Source organism: Neophocaena asiaeorientalis, unplaced genomic scaffold (assembly GCF_003031525.2).
Source record: "Neophocaena asiaeorientalis asiaeorientalis breed wild unplaced genomic scaffold, Neophocaena_asiaeorientalis_V1.1 scaffold327, whole genome shotgun sequence".
Lineage (NCBI taxonomy): Eukaryota > Metazoa > Chordata > Mammalia > Artiodactyla > Phocoenidae > Neophocaena > Neophocaena asiaeorientalis.
In genome coordinates this window covers 4,976,178-4,998,943 of record NW_020174560.1, presented here as the reverse complement: position 1 = coordinate 4,998,943, position 22,766 = coordinate 4,976,178, and the positions used below count along the sequence as shown (strand labels likewise).

The following is a 22,766-nucleotide window of genomic DNA, read 5'->3' as shown; positions in this document are numbered from 1 at the left end:
TTTAACTTTGGAGCCAACCACTTCGGAATTTTCTCATACTTGGTCTCTTCTGATGATCCAAGCCCATCAGAATCCCACTCCAAAAGACCCAATGGCCACTTGCTGTTTTGTGCCAAAGTCTCATACCGCTCCTCTACTTCTCCTTAAATAATCTTCTCTTTCATTGTTCTGATTATCACCAGTTGTTAGAGGAAAACAAACAAACTTGGCTCCTTAATGTAATTCTTACTAAGATGTAAATAATTGTTAATTGTACATGTCCTCTTCTAAAGGACATCCACCTTTAAAAGAGATTATTTGCCAGTTGTGTGTTTGCTAGAACCACAAATGTGTAAAAATAAAATCCAAAAATAGGCAAATAAGGACTTCCCTGGTGGCCCAGTGGGTAAGACTCCGTGCTCCCAACGCAAGGGGCCCTACTGAAAGGGCAAAAAAAAAAAAAAAAAAAAAAAAAGGGGGGGGGGCCTGGCTTCGATCCCTGGTCAGGGAACTAGATCCCACATGCCTGCCGCAACTAAGAGTCTGCATGCCGCAACTAAGACCCAGCACAGCCAAAATAAATAATAAATAAATATAAAATGTTAAAAAAAAACCCACAAATAGGCAAATAAAAATAGGTTTTAGGTTGATAGAATTCTTTTTCTATATTTTAAAATTTCCTTGAATATTTTTAAACTATGTTTAGTTTTTTTAAAAAAAGAATAAAAAATGTAGACACTGTAAGTGACATATAGAGCCAGCAAACAGTTTTAAAATAAAATTCCAAGATTCTTTATATAGCTAAAAAAAAAAAATTGGTACTGCTGGTACTGCTGATTTTTGGTCACATACATGTCTTTCTTTTATTTTTGTTTTAGTTTTGTATGAGTGTGTAAAGGAGGGTAAGAGCAGGGGTTATCTATATTTTCCTGTATTTAAAAAATATTATACATATTACCTAAAATCTTTCTAAGTATGAAGTTTGCCTTTAGCTGAAATGTTGGATATTTTTAGAAATGTTTAGGAATTATAAAAAAAAATTTCTATTTATTGTATGTTTATCTCTTATTAACAAGCTAATAAGTAAAAATTTAGAACAATAGTAAGTGTATCTAGGACAATTTGTAAATTATTCTAATAAAATTATCTCAAATTTGATACACAAATAGCTGGAACAGAGCAAGAAAACTTTTTTTAAATCACTTTGGCTTTCAAATTTTTCCATAAATAACAATATGCATCTACTTCAACGGAAACACCAAACATTGTATAGTTGCATTTCTGATAAGCTGATGACAAACACAGAAAAAAGCTAGGGAAGCCAAGGCTTCAACATTTCCGGAAAAAGAAATAAAAACTCTAGCTCTAAAAGAAGTGAAATTACTTCAAACTTCACAAAAACAATGCATCATAACTTAAAACTGACTCTATGGTAAAGAATTTATTTGAATCTCATTTATTCCTCAAAACATTGAGGTTGTATTATTATTCCCATTTCAGAGATGAGATAATTAGTATTGTATTAATTAGACATTCTAAAGAATTTTATCATGAGAATCAGGTCACTGATTAATTACTCTGACTGTCTGCCAACTTATACTTGCAGCTATTGCTAATACAATTTGTTTCTTTCTCTAAGCATTCGTGGTAATACCACAGGGATCAAATTGTCCTATGGGTATTTACAAAGGCAGCCTGGTTTAATAACCTAGTTTTATTAGCTCTTAAGAACCAGATTTTACATACTCAGGGGCTTAGTGACTCTGTGTGTGTGTGTATCTTTGTAGTACAATTCCTTAGTTTTTGGTTACATATTTATTATGAATGGGATTCTGTCTCTGTCTTCTATTAAAATTCTGCTTTTTTTTTTTATTGGAGTTTACTTGCTTCACAATATTGTGTTAGTTTATACCGTACAGCAGAGTGAATCAGCCATACGTATACATACGGCCCCTCTTTTTTGGATTTGCTTCTCATTTAGGTCACCACAGAGCATTGAGTAGAGTTCCCTGTGCTATACAGTAGGTTCTCATTAGTTATCTATTTTATACATAGCATCAATATGTATATATGTCAATCCCAATCTTCCAATTTATCCTACCACCCAATATTCTGCTTTGTTCTTGAGTGCCACATTCCATATATCATTCAGTAAGTGATTAGTGAGAACCTATTAGCACCAGAGCTAAATGTTAGGGATTGAGAAATCAATAAGGATTCTGGCTCCCAAGGAATCCCAGAAGAACCACATTCATAACTTAAGGTGTCCGTTAAATTATTTTATAAAGCACATTAAAGAACTTTTATAAATTGTGAGATGTAACTATTTCTCTGTGTCAGTACTAATTACTTCTTTAGCCCTACTATAATGTAATGAACATATAATGAATTAATTTTCCATGCATTCTTAAGGTCCTTTCAATTTTCTAGATGTATCTTGTCCACATACCATCACATCTTAACCTCAAACATTTCACATTTTTAAAATAGTTTCTTCCTCTCCACCAAATGATAGCTCTTCTAATCCTGGTATCTTTTCAATATTCTGGTTAATCTTAACTAGGCTTCCCACACCAACTATTTATATTTTCTCTAATATCATCTTGACCTCCATGTCATAATATACATGCTTTGTGAAGTATATGTCTAACCGTATATATAAATAAGATCTAAGTTTTAGCTGCTCATTGTATTTTTTACTATCTCTCCTTCAGCTATATATCCTTTCAAGCATATACCATAATTAAGCACAGTGTCTGTCTTTCATCAATTATGTATTATAACTCTTTATCTTTTTAGTATACAGTACCTTAAAAATAGTACGCTTAAACAACTTTTTTCTTGTTGTTCATGAAGTAGGCATATTAAAAGAAAACTTTCTAAGTGTCCTAGCAGTTAAATATTTATAAATGAAAACAAAGTACAATTTAAAAAACTACTTATTGAAAGAAAGAGCACTGATGCATAAGACAAAACAAAACAAAAAACAAAATCATCACGACCAACAACAAAAAAAATTAAGTTTAAAATTAAAGCCTATTTAATTTAGGTTTTCTATAAATTTCAAAGTCAATTAGCAAACAGCCTTACAAATAAATGTATCTAATAAACACTAATAATAACATACGGAAGAGTTGCTTTCTTCTTTTAAAGCACCAGAAAAACCTCCAAAAAACTAAAGTTATAGAAAGCTACCACATGATAGACTGTAGTACTCTTCAATAGTTACTGCTTGAACAAAACAATATAAAAACAAACTGCTTGAAGACTGGAAATGAAATTTTGTATCTAGCAAGTAAAAACCATCTAAATTATTCTTTGAATATCAAAAAATTTTTCAGAGGATCAAAGTCTTCAAAGATAAAAAACATTTAGGTACCATCCTTAGAAATAATGTATTATACAAATGTACCATCCTTAGAAATAGTTTAATTTCATAAATAAGGGTGTTTCGTAAAGATTTAGCAAAAAAAAATATGGAGAAAAACTTACAAAATAATATACTTTTACATAAAGGAATGCTAAAAACCACTCAAAGTTATGAGCAGTTTTTCCCCAAGTAATATATATTACTACACCACAGGCAACAAATACTGGATAAATGATAGTGAATGAGGGTGTGCGTGGGTATGCACATGTGTGTGTATATCACAGTGAAAATTGTTCACGTAAAATTAAATATATTTTGCTATAGGAGCTAGCTACATAATCTCAGTAGAGAAGATAACAAAGTAATTTAAATTAAATTATTCTGTTTCACAGTCAGTGACAGGAGGAAAGATTTTTCATTTTAGAGCTGTAAGAGACTTGAGATTACAGTCAAAAGCATCATATTATAGAACAAAAAGAGTAAGCAATAACATATACAGGAGGATAGGATTTAGACGAAACTAGACTATGGAAAAGCAGTACCTTGGGACCTGGTAACAGGAAAAGTAATCTCTAAAGTGTCTTTGAATGATGAGAAGCAGAACAAAAACTTAAGCCAAATTGTCCTGATTTATTGGCCCCAATTATACACATAAAAATGGCTCAAAAATTACATAAGTAAATATTTTTCTTACTAAATATGGATAGTAATGTTTTTCATGGGAGTTAACTTATCACATTCCCCGTCTTATTTTTCAGGGAACAGAAAACTGCTCGCACCATTACCACAGACTGATGATAATCATTCACTCTAAGACAAAGAACAAGGTATCAATCAGCTTTCATTCCTGTGTCTCCGGCTGCTTCTCTGTGAGGTGCTCTAAAAGACATCTATATGAAATATGAATAATCTAAAAACTGAAAAAAAAATTTACCTGATTTTAAAAAATAAGATCAACACTCCTAAGGCTTCAAAGAAGAAAGACCAGATGACAGCTTGACCTGACCTGTGGAAGAATTACTGAGTAGACACATAATCCTCCTCATAAATAACAGCCAGTGTAACAGTGTTTTCATTTTCTCCTTTTCTCTTTCTCTCTGAGGCTAATTAGCATTACACACAGTATGTGCCTTGTTACAAATGTCTTCTTTCAGCTTTGGAACTATAGTATCTTTTGATTACCCAAAACTCTGATCTAGTTTTTCAGTTATGCAGAAGCCAAACACTCTTTGTAACACTTCAGACTAACTAAAAAAAAAAAAAAGCCATTTTAATAAAATAGAAACAACTACCACAAGTGGATGCTACACGTGTACTATCCTCACTTGGTGAATCATCGTCACTTTAAAGATAAACTGTAAAAGAAAAGAGTACCTTTTTATATACTTACTGCTGAAAGGCTGCCATTGTGTTCTCCAAATTTTCTCCAGCACCTGTGAAAACATTAAATTGAAGCTAATTTGAACATTTTATTTTTCCAGAAATTCACCTAAAAAAGATACATCAAATGAATCATGATGTTTGTATATTATGTAGACATTACAAGTGTTTTAAAGAATGTAGTGGTATTTTGAATTGCTTTTAGCTGCACCAAGAAGAATCAAAGATCAAACCACAGCCACAGCAACGCAGGAGGGTTACAAGAACCTAAACGTGCTTTTAAAGCTATAATAGAAAAGACAGAGGAGGACTTGCACATATACACCATCAGAGTTAAAGTGTCTCTCCTCTGGGTCCCCAAGGTCTCTCATGCATCTTTCTACTAAGGCATTTATCATATTTATAGCATAAAGTGTTTACCCATCTCTTTTCTCCCTTTCCCATTAATTACTTAAGAGAAGTGACTGTTTTAATCATCTTGGCTGAGTGTAATATAGTGTAGTAGTTGAGGGTGGGGCTCTGGAGTTAGGATCTCTACTCTCAAGTCTGTTTGATACTTGTGTGACCTTGAGAAAATTAACTCACATTTCTATGGCTGAGCTTCCCTATCTATAAGGATGAGGAGGGACTTCCCTGGTGGTCCAGTGGCTAAGACTCCATACTCCCAATGCAGGGGGCCTGGGTTCAATCCCTGGTCAGGGAAGTAGATCCCACATGCATGTCACAACTAAAAGCTAACATGATGCAACTAAGACCTGGAGCAGCCTAAATAAATATTTTTTTAAAAAACAACATAGGGCTTCCCTGGTGGCGCAGTGGTTGAGAGTCCGCCTGCCGATGCAGAGCACACGGGTTCGTGCCCCGGTCCGGGAAGATCCCACATGCCACGGAGCAGCTGGGCCTGTGAGCCATGGCCGCTGAGCCTGCGCATCCGGAGCCTGTGCTCCGCAATGGGAGAGGCCACAACAGTGAGAGGCCCAACAACATAGAAGAAAAACCCAAACGAACTTTTTAGCCAACCCAATAATTAATGGAATGCCCAGGAAAAATACTTTGGAAATACTTTTCTAAATACTTGGAAAAACAGACAATTTCTTTTTTTTAAAAAATAAATTTATTTATTTATTTATTTTTGGCAGTGTTGGGTCTTCGTTTCTGTACCCAGGCTTTCTCCAGTTGCGGTGAGCGGGGGCTACTCTTCATCACAGTGCGCAGGCTTCTCATTGTCGTGGCTTCTCTTGTTATGGAGCACAGGCTCTAGATGCACAGGCTCAGTAGTTGTGGCTCACGGGCTTAGTTGCTCCACGGTATGCGGGATCCTCCCAGACCAGGGTTCGAACCCGTGTCCCCTGCATTGGCAGGCAGACTCTCAGCCACTGCGCCACCAGGGAAGCCCGACAATTTCTTCTTAACAAAAGAGGCAATTCAAGTTTAAGGTGCTGTTCAAATAATAGAATTAAAATGTCTTACATACAATAACATCTGAACATATTTGCAAGAGTATTAAAGTTTTCTTCTTTTATATTGTTAGATTGTATTTTTATGGCAACCTAATTAATAATGAATAGAAACACAAGGTATGAAGAAATGAATATATTAACCTAATGTTCTAAAAGTTCCACCAGTTTAGCAGAGAGAAAGGGGTACCTATGTGAAACAAGCTACTTTGGGGACTTCCCTGGTGGTCCAGTGGGTAAAACTCCGCACTCCCAATGCAGAGGGCCCAGGTTTGATCCCTGGTCAGGGAACTAGATCTCACATGCATGCTACAACTAAGAGTCCACATGCTGCAACTATGAAGTCCGCATGCCACAACTAAGAAGTTTGTATGCTGCAACTAAAGATCCCATGTGCCGCAACTAAGAGCCGGTGGAGCCAAAATATATATATATATATATATACATATATTAAAAGCTACTACTTTGACTTTAGGTTCACTTTAATTACTAGAGTTAAAGCACAATAGAAAACAGATGAAGCAAATATGGAGATTAAAGTTTTTTCAAAAGTAAGTGCTCTTTTGACATTAAATGACTTTTTAAAGTCCAGTCAGTGCTTGTTTTAGTCAAAAACTAAGGAAATATGTTATAAACAGATCATCAATATTCAAGAACAAAGCACTCTAGAATACTACCTAAAAGAAAAGAGTGCTAAAATGGTTACTTGTAGATTAGGTTAAACTACTGCCTGTTGTACCAAAAAGCAAGGAAGTTAACAGGACACAGAAGCCAGTTTGAAGAAGCTCTCACTGGCCAAACCTGAGACAATGTTAGCATCAAAATAATGATAGTAACAAACTTTAAACCATTAAACAAAATAGGATATTCTGAATCCATTTTAATAACTGGACCAAAAGTTTGATAAGGAATGGAGTGTTTATGTGGTTTCAAAGTACTTTCCTACAAAAATACTAACTACAAAGAGAAAAAGTAACTTCACAACGGAAAAGTCTGGCAGACACCACTTTCACCAAGTAATCAAAATCAACATCATTAGCTCCTTCAAGCTGACTTCTGTGTCCTTTTAATTTCCTTGCTATTTGGTACAATAAACAATCCATTTGGGAATTCCCTGGCAGTCCAGTGGTTAAGACTCCGTGTTTTCACTGCTGAGGGCACGGAACTAAGATCTTGCAAGCCGCGTGGAGTGGGGGGGAAATGTTCACTTCTCAACTCCTCTGTGAAGCACTTTATAAAAAAATTACTTCAGATGACAATGATTCTTATTACAGTCAAGAGTTCATGCCTTAAACTAGCAGTTCCTAACCATTTTGGTCTCAGGACTCTTACTGAGTACCTCAAAGAGCTTTTTTTTAAAGCATTTTTTAAATTAATTAACTAATTTATTTATTTTTGGCTGCGTTGGGTCTTCGTTGCTGCACAAAGGCTTTCTCTAGATGTGGCGAGCAGGGGCTACTCTTCGTTGCGACGTGCAGGCTTCTCATTGCGGTGGCTTGTCTTGTGGCGGAGCATGGGCTCTAGGCGCATGGGCTTCGGTAGTTGTGGCATGCAGGCTCAGTAGTTGTGGCGCAGGGACTTAGTTGCTCTGCGGCATGTGGGATCTTCCCGGGCCAGGGCTCAAACCCGTGTCCCCAGCACTGGCAGGAGGATTCTTAACCACTGCACCACCAGGGAAGTCCCTCAAAGAGCTTTTGATTATGTGGGTTATATCCACTAATAATTACATATTAGAAATTGACTTCTAAATTTTAAAACTTTGAAAATAACAATAATAAATCCATTACATGTTAACATAACATTTTATGAAAAATAACGATCTGACAAAAATATTTAACACTAAGAGTGGCATTGGTTTACACTTTTGCAAATCTCTTTAATGTCTGGCTTAATAGAAGGCAGTCAGATTCTCATATCTGCTTCATACGTACATATCAACCTTCACACAGATAGTTGGAAAAGAAAGATTCTTCTGTGATACTGCACCAAAATTCAACAAATGGCAAATTCTTAAAAGTTAGTTGTAATGTGGAATCTGAACCGTATTAATGATCTCTTCATACTCTATTACATGAAAATCGATTAGCCCATCTTGAATTTTGAATGGATCTTTCACCCATGCATGGTTTTTCGGAAAATACTGATTCACTGAATTATGCTGATCTTCTAAATACTGACACATTTCATTAGACAATACTTTTTAAAAATCACATTTGTTAATACCTGATATCATCAGGAAAGTCTTTAAAAATTGGAAAGCTACCAAGCTCACAGTGGATGATACCAGTTTTTCAGAAGCCTAATTTTTGCTTGAAAGTTCAAATTTAATCATTGGCATTGCTTTAATAGAAGGCAGCTAGATTATTTTTCTTCTAATGACAGACTCACTTTATTAATTTTCAAGAACATATCTGCTGAATACTCAAGGCTGAATAACCAGTTCTTCAGTCAGTTTTTTAAGTGAAAATGGGGTTCTGTTTTATAAAGCAGAAACTAACACACCATTGTAAAGCAATTATACTCCAATAAAGATGTAAAAAAAAATGGTGTTCTGTGGAAAACAATAAAGGCTAATTCAGCTCAGAATTCAAGCAATTGCACAAGTACTTTTCCTCAAGACAATCATCTTCCTACTTTGGTATGCAGCAAAAGTGATTTTTGTGTACTTCCAATTTTGTCACACAGAATATTAAAACTTATGTGTACTCAAGGATTGACATTTAATAAAATTAATAATTTTTCTAATACATCAAAGATATTCTTAAATGAAACTGCCTTTTTAAAAAAAAATGTGAGTGCATGATGGTGAGGAATACAATGGCTACTAGTACATTTGGTACCAGTATTTTCATTTGTGCTAAAGCAACAGCAGTTTTACCGACTACTGCTTTTGCACCATCAGTGCAAATGTCAACAAGGTGAAAAAGGTAAGTAATGTCTTATGAAAATAATTTTGACCTTGTAGACCCATGAAAGGTCTTGGGGACTCCCAGGAGTCCACAGACCACACTTTGAAAACCACTGTCTTAAATAATCAAGGATCAGGGCTTCCCTGGTGGCGCAGTGGTTAACAATCCACCTGCTAATGCAGGGGACATGGGTTCGAGCCCTGGTCCGGAAAGATCCCACATACTGCGGAGCAACTGAGCCCGTGTACCACAACTACTGAGCTTGTGCTCTAGAGCCCGCGGGCCGCAACTACTGAAGCCCGTGCGCCTAGAGCCCGTGCTCCGCAACAAGAGAAGCCACTGCAATGAGAAGCCCGGGCACCACAAGGAAGAGTAGCCTCCACTCACCGCAACTAGAGAAAGCCCGCGCACAGCAACCAAGACCCAATGCAGCCAAAAATAAAATAAATTTTTAAAAAATTCAATGATCAGAAAAGTCAGAGGAGTGGTCACCTCTGGGGATGGAGAAGGATAGACTGGGAAGGGAACCAAGGGAATCTTATGGGATTCTAGAAATGTTCTATATCTTGATCTGAGTAAATGGCTACCTGGATGTACACATATGTTAAAAAAGATATTAAACTGTACACTTAAGGTTAGTGCTACCACATGTATGCTATGCCTAAATGTTTGTTCAAAAAGCCTTTATTTCTAAGTCCTATGTTTTTTATATTCTGGTACACCACCTAAACCCTGAGGCGGCTTTTTTTTTTTTTTTTTTTTTTTTTTTTTTGCGGTATGCGGGCCTCTCACTGTTGTGGCTTCTCCCGTTGCGGAGCACAGGCTCCGGACGCGCAGGCTCAGCGGCCATGGCTCACGGGCCCAGCCGCTCCGCGGCATGTGGGATCTTCCCGGACTGGGGCACGAACCCGTGTCCCCTGCATCGGCAGGCGGACTCTCAACCACTGCGCCACCAGGGAAGCCCTAGAAGGCTTTTTGAAGGCAAGTATTGAGAGGAACATCTATCCCCAGCTACCTGTTCCCACCTAGTGAAGGAAAATTCCACTCTAGTCCGCAAGGAGGGAAAAGAATGGAAGGAGCACTTTTAACCCTTCTTTATTCCCTCATATACTCCTCCCCATGGGAGCAGAAGCCACGTAGGAGAAAGAGCTGTCCGTCCATCTGTGACTCAGCCCTTCATAGTCCCCTTAATTTGGAGTGGCCCACCCTCAGAAGGAACAAAATTTCTGCTCAGCGCAGCATGCAGGATCTTAGTTCCCCGAGTCCCTTGCAGTGGAAGCACAGAGTCTTAACCACTGGACTGCCAGGGAAGTCCCATACCTCTATCTTTCTGTTGCATGCATTTTTATTTCTAAGTTGGTTCCAAAGTTGGGATGGGAAAGTAAGCCTTCTCAAATTTCAATAGCAAGGGCTTTGTAATATACATGTGTAAGAATATTCTACAAAAGTGTTCAACAAATATTTATTAAGTTTGAAACGATATGATATTTGTTTCAGAATAATACAGGTGAGAAGAATGGGCAGGGATACAGATGAAACAACATTGGGCATGAGTTGATAATTATTTGTATCTGAGTGATAGAGTCTTACTACTTTTGTATATGATTAAAATGTTCCATAATAAAAAGTTCAAAAGATACTTATAGTTGGCTCTTTTTGTTTTGAGGAAAAGGAGTTAGGAAAAATATAAAATAGAGATTCAGAAATCTGAAATAAATTTCCCCACAGTTAATATAATTTTTACTACTAATATTTACATTCAAAGTCTACCTGTTTGTCTTTTATGTCTCCTTCCCATATTAATTTTATTTGTAATTCATTTAAACCTAAGAGCTTAAGCATGCAAGCATTATTAAGATCTTTGATCTACTTTATAAGTTTATGAAATTAATAGCCAGTACTAAATAAAATAAAATATTGAAAAGGTGGTCAAGATATTAATAATTAATAGAAGCTAGATACTGTGCTTAGCACTCTATATATTATTTCATTAAAATGCCCACAACCATGGCAAGATTTCTGGCATCTCCGAAAATAAAATTGGGTAAGATCACATAGCCAACAAGGGGAACTGAATTTCGAGCAAAAGCAGTATGACTTCAGATCCCACCCTTTTTACCACTAACTATGCTGCAGTTTCTATGCTGCCATTCATATTTCTCCTTATTTCAGTTTTACAGATAAGTTACTCGTATTGGTCCTTATTTCCATATTCTTATACTTGTTTGTAAAGCTTGAAGATAAATCCCACAATGATAATACCCACAAATTACTTGTTAAGATTCATATGGTGAAAGCCCCGAGAGTAACTAAGGGACTAATTTAAAAGTAGACTAATTTAAAAGTATGCCATTCCTCTCCAAAGAATTATTTGGTGATAGCTCTTCTCTCACGAAATGGTTTGAATTCCTTCTCCTTTCAATTATCATCATATCATTCATAGAGCACACCTGCCGTTAATTTTTCTTTTTCCTCAATAAGCAGCTTAATGCCTGGCTTTGCAAATAACCATTCAACATGTAAACAAAAGTTTGTTAATTAGTTATGAAGTTAATTATGAAATGTGGATGAGGATGAGTATCATAGATTTGACATGCTGTCCTACTATAATTTGTTCATAATTTCTCTGCTTATGTCCCCCTGCCTCCCTCTCCGCCAGTTCTCATTTTTCACTTCTTTGAGAAAGCTTTACTTCCTAATACTATACAAAGCTATATTTCCCAATTTTTCATTCTATGTTAACTTTCCTCTCTTAATAGTACCTCATAATTACTTTGTGACTGGTTAATTTCTGTTAGGATAGGAAAAGGAAAGGAAACATTCTCTTTTGTATCTTTAATTAGATTTAAATGCTGTAAAGGAAAGAAATGTCTGGTCAGTTTCCTTTTTACCTCCCAAATGTTTTATATACCAATAAACATTCAACAAACATTGTACACTTGTTTTACAGTTATCCTCCAATGACCACTATCATTAACATCTTTTGTATACATGCTATATGTGTGTGTGTGTGTGTGATGTTTATAAAACCAATGACAAATATGACAATGTGCACCAGCCACAAAAGAACAACTTCCAAATTAAAATTTTTCTGATATTGGAAAAGACAGCTTAGTGCAAATAAAACATATTTTAATGTTTGAAGACATAACCTTATATCAACTTAAAATGGAGTTGTTATTCAGTAAATCAAGCAACAAAGTAAGTTCCTTCTCCACTTCTAAATTCACTTGTTCATTCAACATTTATAGTGCACTTTGGAAACTATATATATTTCCATAAGAGCATGAAGAGCTTGTAAGGACTACAGATGGTATATACAAAAGAGCATTTCTCAATATGCGATCCCTGGAACACTGCGGAATTGTTTCTATATTTCAAGGGGAAAATATTAGTGAAATATATATTTGCAGATATAAGAAAAAAATTAAACACATCAATAGCATAGAAGGATGATATTCAAAGTGTATATTGATACGGCGGCAGCATTTACCAACTAACCACCATATGTGTGCTCTTTTCAATAAGTGGTTTTTGCTATCTTGTCATACGTTCAACTTTTTCTATAACGATATTTAATTTTTCTAAGTTTGTAATATGTATAATTTTTTTAAATACAGGGAAATATAGATAACACCTGCTTTTACCCTCCCTTTACACATTCATACAAAACCAAAACCAAAATACTTCCAGTGACACTTTGAGACTCAAACTGATGCCTCAGTTTCCTCCTTGAGCAAACAAAGTTTAGGACTCAGAAGCAGCCAGTGTCCATGAGCAATATTTACCCTCAAACTTATCACCTCTGAAATCAATCTGGCAAAATGCCCAGATTGTGGCAATACTTGGCCTTGCAACCAAGGGTGAAAGATTAAAAGGTAAGGTGAGGAATTTATCAGTTGATTTTTTTTTTTAATTCTTTGGCCACCGAACCCTAATAAATGAATCTCTTTTTTAAAAGCCTGTTGCTTAATTCAATTGGCCCATAGAGATAGCTTAGGGAGTATGAAAAAGTTATTTCCCTGCTATCCTAACTCTAGTTAACTCAGTGGGCATTTGAAATATGTGTATATATGGTATGATTCCAAATGTAGTAAAATACGTACTTAAAGGATACACTTCAGGGGACTGCCCTAGTGGTCCAGTAGCTAAGACTCCACGCTCCCAGTGCAGTGCGCCTGGGTTCAATCCCTGGTCAGGGAACTAGATCCCCCATGCCACAACTAAGAGTTCGCATGCCACATCTAAAAGATCCCACACACGGCAACAAAGATCCCACGTACGGCAGCTAAGACCTGACAGCCAAATAAATAAATAAAAATAAATATTAAAAAAAAAAAAGACATACTTCAGAATGTTAACAGAGGTTATGTCTGGATGGTGAGTTTTAGGAACTATTTTTTCTTTTTTAATTTCTATATTTCCCAAGTTTTCTACAATGAATATGAGTTACTTATGCAATTGTAAAAATATTAATAAAATCCATAATTTCATAGAGAAATTATAAAAATAGCCTTTGAGAGTATGACTTGCTCTCGATTTAACCCAAAGGGTACATCTTTGGTCCTATTGGTATTTCATCAATACACTGTAGTTACAAAAAGTGTTCTTTGGTCAAATAGATAAGGAAAGACATGGAAAGTATCTAGCACACAACAGATAATTAGCAGACAGCAAGCTATTATTTTAAGTGTATGTTAGGATCTGTACTAGAGGCTAGAGACCCAAGCATTAGTAAAATCTAAAATCTGCCCTTGAGGAACTCATAGTCTAATAAGGGAAGCAGATATTACAATATAATGTAATACAATGTATGCTTTAATGAGGTAAGAACAAAGCAGGCCTACACCACTTAATTTTTAAAACATTAGAGTATTTTCTACTTTCAAGGACAATCAATCAGTAAAAGGCAAAAGTGTTCATTAAAACTAAGACATTAAGTATAGGGTGATCTCATTTTTTCTCACTCAACTCAAAGTTCCATTGCAAAATACAAATGTGACCCCCTGTATCCATGCTTATATTTCTAAACAATTTTACGGTGTTTAAAGTCCTTTCTGTACACCTAATTCTCATAACAACCCAAAGAGAAGCAAGGTTATATTGCTTCTATAATAACCAAGGCTTATTCCCAAGGCTAACTAGTGATAGGTCCAGAATCTGACTCAGGTGATAGTGCTTTCATAGCAGACATAATATAGTACACATTAAGAGTTTTAAGTTAAAGCAATTCAGACGTATATACTTTATACATATATAATGATCAATGTTTCAATCTTGGAATGATCATACATCTGTTTTTCATGAAATATCAGGTATTTGCAGTTAGGGCAATAGAGAATTAGCCCAAATGTTTGTGACATGCATGGAAAAGTTTGCACAGATAACACTGATTGCTGTTATCAGTGTCCAAGACAAAAATAAAAAGCAAGCAGAAGCTGACTGCTTCCTAGTCTATTATTTTCCAGAAACTTAGTATCTTGAGTTACAAAGTGTTTTTTAGTAAATATATCCTCTATCACCCTGGATTCAACTGTATTATTTGGCATACATACTCAACAAAAACATATTAAGCACGAACACACAGGAATTTACTACACTGATTTAGGACTGTAAACGTATTTCAAGCCTACAGAGTTAAGATTATTTCTTCTAAAATAAAATCTAGATCACCCATAACGACCGTTTAGATAGCTTTTTAGAGGACCTAGTTTTGTTTTGGGTTTTTAGTAAGCACACTTTTCTTTTTTTTAAATCAGTAAACACAACTGGCAGAAGGTACTGACTATCTCCAGAGTAGGACTACTACCATCGAAAATACTTCTATTGCAACAACTCAAACACTAAAAGTTGTTTTTTTGGCTGTAGTGGTTGAAGGCACGTTAGTAGTCATATGTCATCCTACAATTTAACTTTGTATCCATTAAAATACAGGTAAACCAAATAAGAAATAACTTGGCATTTAGCTGGTGATAGATCCCTTAAAACCTTTCACACTTTTCATGAGTAGGAGACTAGCATAACCACTGAAGTCACTCTTTAGTACTATGTGTAACTGATTAAATTATACAGATTTTACAGAAGAATGCTAATGTACTTCTGTGATATTTAAAAACTCATTCCTGAGACTGCCCTGGTGGCGCAGTGGTTAAGAATCCGTCTGCTAATGAAGGGGATACGGGTTCGAGCCCTGGTCCGGGAAGATCCCACATGCTGCGGAGCAACTAAGCCTGTGTGCCACAACTACTAAGCCTGCACTCTAGAGCTCGTGTGCCACAACTACTGAGCCCACGTGCCGCAACTACTGAAGCCCGCGCACCTAGAGCCCGTGGTCCGCAATGAGAGGCCTGCGCACCGCGATGAAGCGTAGCTCCCCGCTTGCCGCAACTAGAGAAAGCCCACAGGCAGCAACAAAGACCCAATGCAGCCAATAAATAAATTCATTAAATTAAAAAAACACAAAAACACATAAACAACCCTTATTCCTGGCCAATTCTTGTTAGCAAAGGAGTCATGGTACTAAATCAAAATTTAGACTGTAAACTAGAATTTTACCATTTCAAGTATTAGACTGTAAATTCCAAGCAATTTTAACCTAGTTTAACATTCATCTCTAAAGAACAAGCTAAAATTGATTGAAATAATCCAATCTCACAACATTTTATACATCATGCGTGAAATGAAATAAAGACATTATTGCACAATAATGAAGAGGCAAAGATTTGGCCTGCTGTCTGGGAAATGAGAGGGTTCATCTACATTCCTTTTGGCAAGACACTGTTCCAAAAGAAACTTCTTTGTTTTCGTCAAACAATACAGTCCTGTCATTAACTAAATCATCTTTTTGTCTTTGGAAATCCACCGGTCACTGCTGGGGTGCAAGGTGGGGTTGGAAAAAAAAAAAAAACAGGTGCGAGGTTTGCAGCCTTGGGAACCAGGACGCTCCAGTTTCTGTCCCAGTCCAGCCCAAGCTGTAACTGTGACCTTGGGACGTGTCCCCGGCTCAGGGACTCGGTTTCCCCCTCTTCTCAATTATCATGCTTAGAATGGGGGGATGGAGGGGTGAATTGGGACCGGCCCCCAGGGACTGCAGATGCCCAGGCTGCACCACGCTCCAGGTTCACGCAGTTCCTCAGCCCTGGAAGCAGTTCGCCCCATCTTCCCACAAGCTCAGCCACTGGCTGTCTCGGAACAAGTCTGTTCCCGGTTCCCCACTGCGGGGTAGCCCCGGCTCGGCCCGGTGCTCCCCACTTGTGCCTCACTGCTAGGAAGGTACCTTGCGATCATCCTTCCCTCCTCCGAGAAACCTCCATCTACCCTTCATTCTCACCCTGGCCCTTCCTCCTTCTGAGAACCCCTGACATCCATCGCTGCACTCGAGAGGTCCCCACCTTGGCTCTGTCTCAAGACCCCTTTCCTTCCTTCAGGCGACCTCCCCTCCACACTGCCTTCACCTCCGGGGGAGCCCTCTATCCACACACGCCCATCCTTCCTCAAACTCTCACGTATTTCCACCCGCCTGCCTTTTGCGGAGGACCCTCAGCTCTAGTCGTGCTGGGGCAAGGTGGGGGGCCTCCCCCACCTCCGCCACCTGGTTCTGGGGACCCCTCTCACCTCCGCGGTGAGAGATGTGTTTACTGAGGAATCGTTGCTTCTTTCTCTGGTGCAGCAAGGTCGGGTATTTGAGCAACAAGAAGGAAGTCACCAAGTACCCTCCCAGGGTGGAGAGAAGGTAAAAAGCCGCGGTGGACGACATCTCAGCCCCCCTGTGGGAAGTCTCCCACCGCCTGGCCCTCTGAACTCCGCTGAGACGGTCGCAACGGCTGCAGCGGCGGCGGCAGCTGCTGAGGAGGTCTGTTCGCCCCCAGCCGGTGCCAGCGGTGCAGCGCACTTGCCGGCGCCGGCCCAACACGCAGGCGCAGCCGGACTCTGGCAGCCAAGCAACAAAGGGGCTCCGACACGCAGGCGCGCTCAGGCTGCAGGGTATGAGCCGGCGAAGGTCCCGGAGCCGGCTTTTGTCACCTAGCTTTGTGGTCCGACTCGCAGCGCAAATTGAGGCGAATGCTTGGAAACCCGCCAGTGCCTTCGCCATCACTCGGACCGAAAAGGCTATTCAAGGATAGCCTTCAGGAAGGCCTGACATAATGAGAAAGTTCACATCAAAAAGGGATGATTCCAGGGCGCGTCTTTAGCCCTAGTCGAAGAAATGCAAAGAACTCTTACCGATGGAGGAGTTAAAGCTTACTGAAAACAAATAATAAACACACTCATTTGTCCAGCCAAGAGAGAATTTTCCCTTTTGTCACACATACCATCAAAGGTACTAGTTTATCAGTCAAGTATTTGAGGGATGGCTCCTCTCCTCTCGCATTTTACTGTTAAAATGCAAACCTCATGCCTCGTACGCGATAGGCAGTCAAATGTTTGTTGACTTACAAGTCCGTTTAAAATAAGGAAACGTTGACAAGGTTATAGGTTATAACTTAAAAGTCTTGGGAAGACTGGAAACTAAATTTCCTTTCATCCCACACAAACTACTAATTCTAAGAGCCACATTTAAGTGCAAAAGAATTAACCCAGGGCTGAGGGAGAAATTTTGGCCAGAAGAACAGGTCTCTCACAGAAGTAGAATGCAGAGTGATTATTTAAAATCATGTGATTCTTGACTCCGGCCTTAAGCAAATTTCTTTCTTCTGTTTTCTTATCTGTAAAATGAGGAGTTTTTTTTACTAAATGATAACTTCCAACTCACACATTCTGTTAATAATGACTTCCCAAAGATTTTAGCTTCCTTTAAGAAGAGTAAATAAAATTTGGAGGATTCTTGAAAACAAGGGCCTTCATTAGATTCTAAAAAGTTGCAGAGAAAGACTTTTGCATACGTTTACCAACACAGTAGTCTTATTTCTTGGTCTAACACCAATATACGCAAAGAAATGATAAAGCCTTTGTAGAAGAGAACTAAGTATAAAACTTTCCACATACAACCAAACTTAAAATTAAAAACATTTAAAGGGAACTCACAAGTTGAAAAATACTGCCTTGTTAGGAATTAAGGAAAGTATCCGTTTAGGGCTGTCAAATTATATCCTATAGAGTAGCTGTGCTCATGGTTCTGTTTCCCTTTTCCCAAATCTCTCTTGACAGCAATTTTAAATTTGATGACTACTTTATGATTAGTATAGATATATGTATATGATAAATATTACCAGGAAAAAAAATGTAACTAAGAATATTTAACCTTCAACTATAGAGGCACCAGTGGCATAGCAGACAGAGCTCTAAATGTAGAACCCATAGATTTATTTATTTATTTACTTTTTGGCCACACTGCACAGCATGTGGGATCTTTGTTCCCCAAACAGGGATGGAACCCACACCTCCCGCACTGGAAGCATGGAGTCTTAAGCACTGGGCTGCCAGGGAAGTCCCTAGAACCCATAGATATAGCTATGCTATTTATAAACTGAGTGACTCTGGGCATATCACTTAGTTTAAGCCTCAGTTTCACATCTGTAAAATGGGGGATAATAATATCTAACCTCAGAGCAGTATTTTGAGGATCTAAGGAAGTAAAATGAAAGCACTGAAAGTATCCTAGGGAATTCCCTGGTGGCCTAGTGGTTAGGATTTGTCAACAAAGTTAGGGAAAGTATACAGAATTATTCAAAATAAGTAACCAAGCAGGAGCACACATGCCTTAGTGCAGGCCCAAGAAAATTAACACCAATGAAAGAACAGGTGAAAGTATAATAGTAGAAAAGCATCTTTTAAAAAATTGCACTTATATGATGAGAGATATCTTCCAAGATGAAGGCCATATTTTGCGGGAAATTTATGAGGCTCCAAAGTTAATAAGACGTTATTTAAGCCAAGAAAGGCAATTAGCACAGGCAATCAATTATCATAGGGGGAAAATGTTGAAAAAGAAAGAGTATCAGAAACCACTGGCTTGGGACTTCCCTGATAGTCCAGGGATTAAGACTCTGGGCTTCCACTGCAGGGGGCATGGGTTCCATCCCTGGTCAGGAAACTAAGATCCTGCATGCTGTGCAGCATGGCCAAAAAAATGTTAAAAATAAGGAAAAATAAAAACTTTAAAAAAAAAGAAATCGGGCTTCCCTGGTGGCGCAGTGGTTGAGAGTCCGCCTGCCGATGCAGGGGACACGGGTTCGTGCCCCGGTCGGGGAAGATCCCACATGTCGCGGAGCGGCTGGGCACGTGAGCCATGGCCGCTGAGCCTGCGCGTCCGGAGCCTGTGCTCCGCAACGGGAGAGGCCACAACAGTGAGAGGCCCGCGTACCGCAAAAAAAAAAAAAAAAAAAAAAAAAGAAATCACTGGCCTGTTTCATTGAGAAGAGAAAACTGATATCGGGAGAGGTTAAGTAGTTTGCCCAAGACTATACAGCTAGTGGCTGATATAACAACAAGGTCATCAATCTTAACTCAGTTTAAGGGGTTGGAGAAGATAGTACTGATCCTACGAAAAATAAAAGATTTGAAAAATAATCTTGCTCTTCATAGAAGATAGCATTAAGGAAATTCCCACTTAAAAAGTGTCCTTGGAAGCATATCAGAGGTAGCAGGTCCAGGATGCAGTATAGTGAAAAGAACATTCATAGTAGTCAAATGTTTCCTTAACCTGTCATTTCAACCCCATCTACAACTGTATTGCCCAAATTATTAGGGTTCTAGATAGCAGATGCAATTGACTAGGAACATAGATCATTGGGACCAGAAGGCATTTACCCAAGAGTTCTAAAGGAACCCATAAATTAAAGTGTGATACTATTCTAAATAAGAAAACTGCTGCAATAAACAGCTAGTGTGCAGACAGACTGGCAGACTGCCATTAGGATTCTCAGCTCTAACAGTGGGAATCTGATACTAGGTTAGAGCATGGTTCAACTTTCTTCAGGGCAATTTAGCAAAATATATCAAAACGTAAAATGTGTATATCCCTTGACCCATCAATCCCAGGCCTAACAGTTTATTCTGCAAAGAAAATTTCACAAGTATTAATAAAAGATGTATGCACCCTGGTATTCCATCGTTCATAGAAGCCTTAAATTTAAAAGAACCTAAATATCAAACAATAAAGGACAGATTATATAAATCATGATAAGGGAAAACAATGCAGCTATTAATAATACATTCATTTATTGACAGGAAAAATGTCTACCATATACTGTAGAGTGAAAAAAGCAGATTACAGAACAAGATGTATTCTGTGATTGCAGTTATGTAAAATTGAATACATATCCACATGTGACTGTCTGCATGAGATGTTTAGAAGGATATTCACTAAAATGTTGCCACTGGTTAGCAGAGAGCATTTAGCAAAGCAGTGGAACTTCAGGTAACTTATTCTTATCTTTGTTTAAAAAAAACCTATGAAACAATAACAGATACAATGACTACATATTCATTTTACAAAAACAACAAAGGTATGTTCAAAACCAAAAATTGTTTTACATGGGGTTGTAAACTAAGGAGTCTTGCTTTTATATCGAGAAAATAGCCAGTATAATATAAAGGATAAAAGTCACTCAATACTCGAGACTTCCCTGGTGGTCGAGTGGCTAAGACTCCACGCTCCCAATGCAGGGGGCCCGGGTTCGATCCTTGGTCAAGGAACTAGATCCCACATGCAGCAACTAAGAGTTTGCATGCCTCAACAAAGATCCCACGTGCCGCAGCTAAGACCTGGCAGCCAAATAAATAAGTCACTTGATCCTCAAGTACATGTAACTTTGTAGGAGAAAGGAAGTAATAAGCAACTGTGGTCATATAGTCCTCTAAGAGTGTCTACCATACCTCATTTTTCTGACATTAAAAACTCACCCAGGGGACTTCCCTGGTGGTCCAGTGGTAAAGAACCCGCCTTACAATGCAGGGGACGTGGGTTTGATCCCTGGTCAGGGAACTAAGATCCCACGCGGGGCAACTAAGCCCGCGTGCCACAACTACTGAGTTCGTGCGCCTCAACTAGAGCCCACATACCGCAAACTACAGAGCCCACGGGCTCTGGAACGCACGCACCACAACTACAGAGAGAGAAAAAACCCACACGCCGCAACAAAAGATCCCACATGCCTCAACGAAGATCCCGCATGCCACAACTAAGATCCAACACAGCCAAAAAAAATAATAAATTAAGTAAATAAATAATAAATCTTAAAAAAAACCCCAAAACTCACCTATTCACAAGTCTTAAGACCAGAATCAAAATATTCAGTTGGAGAAACTGACACACAGGTTTTATTTTTATATTTTCTAAGAAGGCAGAACAGAGGAAGAGTACAGCTTTGAAATCAGAGTCCTCAATTTAAATTCTGACTTTGTTACTTCCTAGCTATGTGACCTGGGACAAATTATTTAATCACCTCAAGCTTTAATTTCCTGATAAAATGGATGATATCTATCTTGCAGTGCTTTGAGGATTAGAGGCAATGTATGCAAAATGCTTACTAAATTACCTAACAAGAGGATATTCAAGAAATAGCTATTATTATTGTGTGCCATTCAGTACACAGTAGCTATTGTTATTTTTATAAATCAGGCTTCTCTAGTTCCATTTTTCTAATTTTTTTCCTGTTCTTTTAAAGTCTTTTTAAATTTTTAAGTTAAACTAAGAAACAAAACTCACTGTTTAAGTAGTGCAGGGGAGTCTTAATTTTAAGTAAACCAACGTATGAAACCATTTAAAAAATTAGATTAATGTAATTTACTTTATAAGGTTTATCATAGTAGTCCTTTAAATAGTTAGCACTCTTGAATAAAATATGATTTACTTCCTAAAAATTTTAATTCTATACAACTCTTCAAGGACACATCAAAAGACTTACCAATAAGCCAAAGAATGCCCTTCTGTCCTAGTGATTCTTAAAAAAGAATCAATTTGAAACATTTCCTTATATTTCAAAAAAAAAATCTACTAAGCAAAGGACAATGCAAATGCTGCTACAGAAGAAATATAATTTCTTAAAAAAACCATCACGTTTGAAGTTTGCTGAAATAAGGTTTGTAGGACTAAAGTGAAAGGTAGTAAGCAATACAGACCTGCATAGTCCACATTTCTCTAAACTTATTTATGTAAACCACATTTCTGTAAACTTATTTATGGATAAAAACAAGCATGAAGAAGTGCTGCAATTGTGTCTTAAGCAAGTTATAAGTACAAATAGCATACAAATTTTGTATTTACTAAGTGAAGTAAGTCAGAAAGAGAAAGACAAAGACAAAGACAAAGACAAAGACAAATATCATATGATATCTTACATGTAAAATCCTACATATGACACAAATGAACTTATTTACAAAACAGAAACAGACTCACAGACACAGAAAACAAACTTATGGCTAACAAAGGGGAAAGGGGGTGGGGGAGGAATAAATTAGGAATTTGGTATTAGCAGGTACAAATTATTATATATAAAATGATAGGGACTTCCTTGGCAGTCCAGTGGATAGGACTCTGTGCTTTCACTGCTGAGGGCCCAGGTTCCACCCCTAGTTGGGGAACTAAGTAAGATCCCACAAGCCGCATGGCATGGCCAATTAAAAAAAAAGATAAACAAGGTCCTACTGTATAGCACCGGGAACTATATTCAATATCCTGTAATAAACCATAATGGAAAAGAACGTGAAAAAGAATATGTATATATAGGG

General features: G+C 37.7%; 1 protein-coding gene across 1 annotated transcript in view; it reads right to left on the bottom strand.

Moving 5' to 3' along the window:
• The window catches only part of GDPD1 (glycerophosphodiester phosphodiesterase domain containing 1), a 42,969-nt gene extending 26,059 nt beyond the window's left edge, over window positions 1-16,910 (bottom strand). The window contains exons 1-2 of the mRNA XM_024757620.1: window positions 16,710-16,910; window positions 4,740-4,782 (exon numbers count right to left, since the gene is read on the bottom strand). Of these exons, the coding sequence (XP_024613388.1) occupies window positions 4,740-4,782; window positions 16,710-16,851 (185 nt within the window). The 5' untranslated portion in view covers window positions 16,852-16,910. The remainder of the gene's footprint in view (window positions 1-4,739; window positions 4,783-16,709) is intronic.
• Window positions 16,911-22,766: the final 5,856 nt, after the last annotated feature.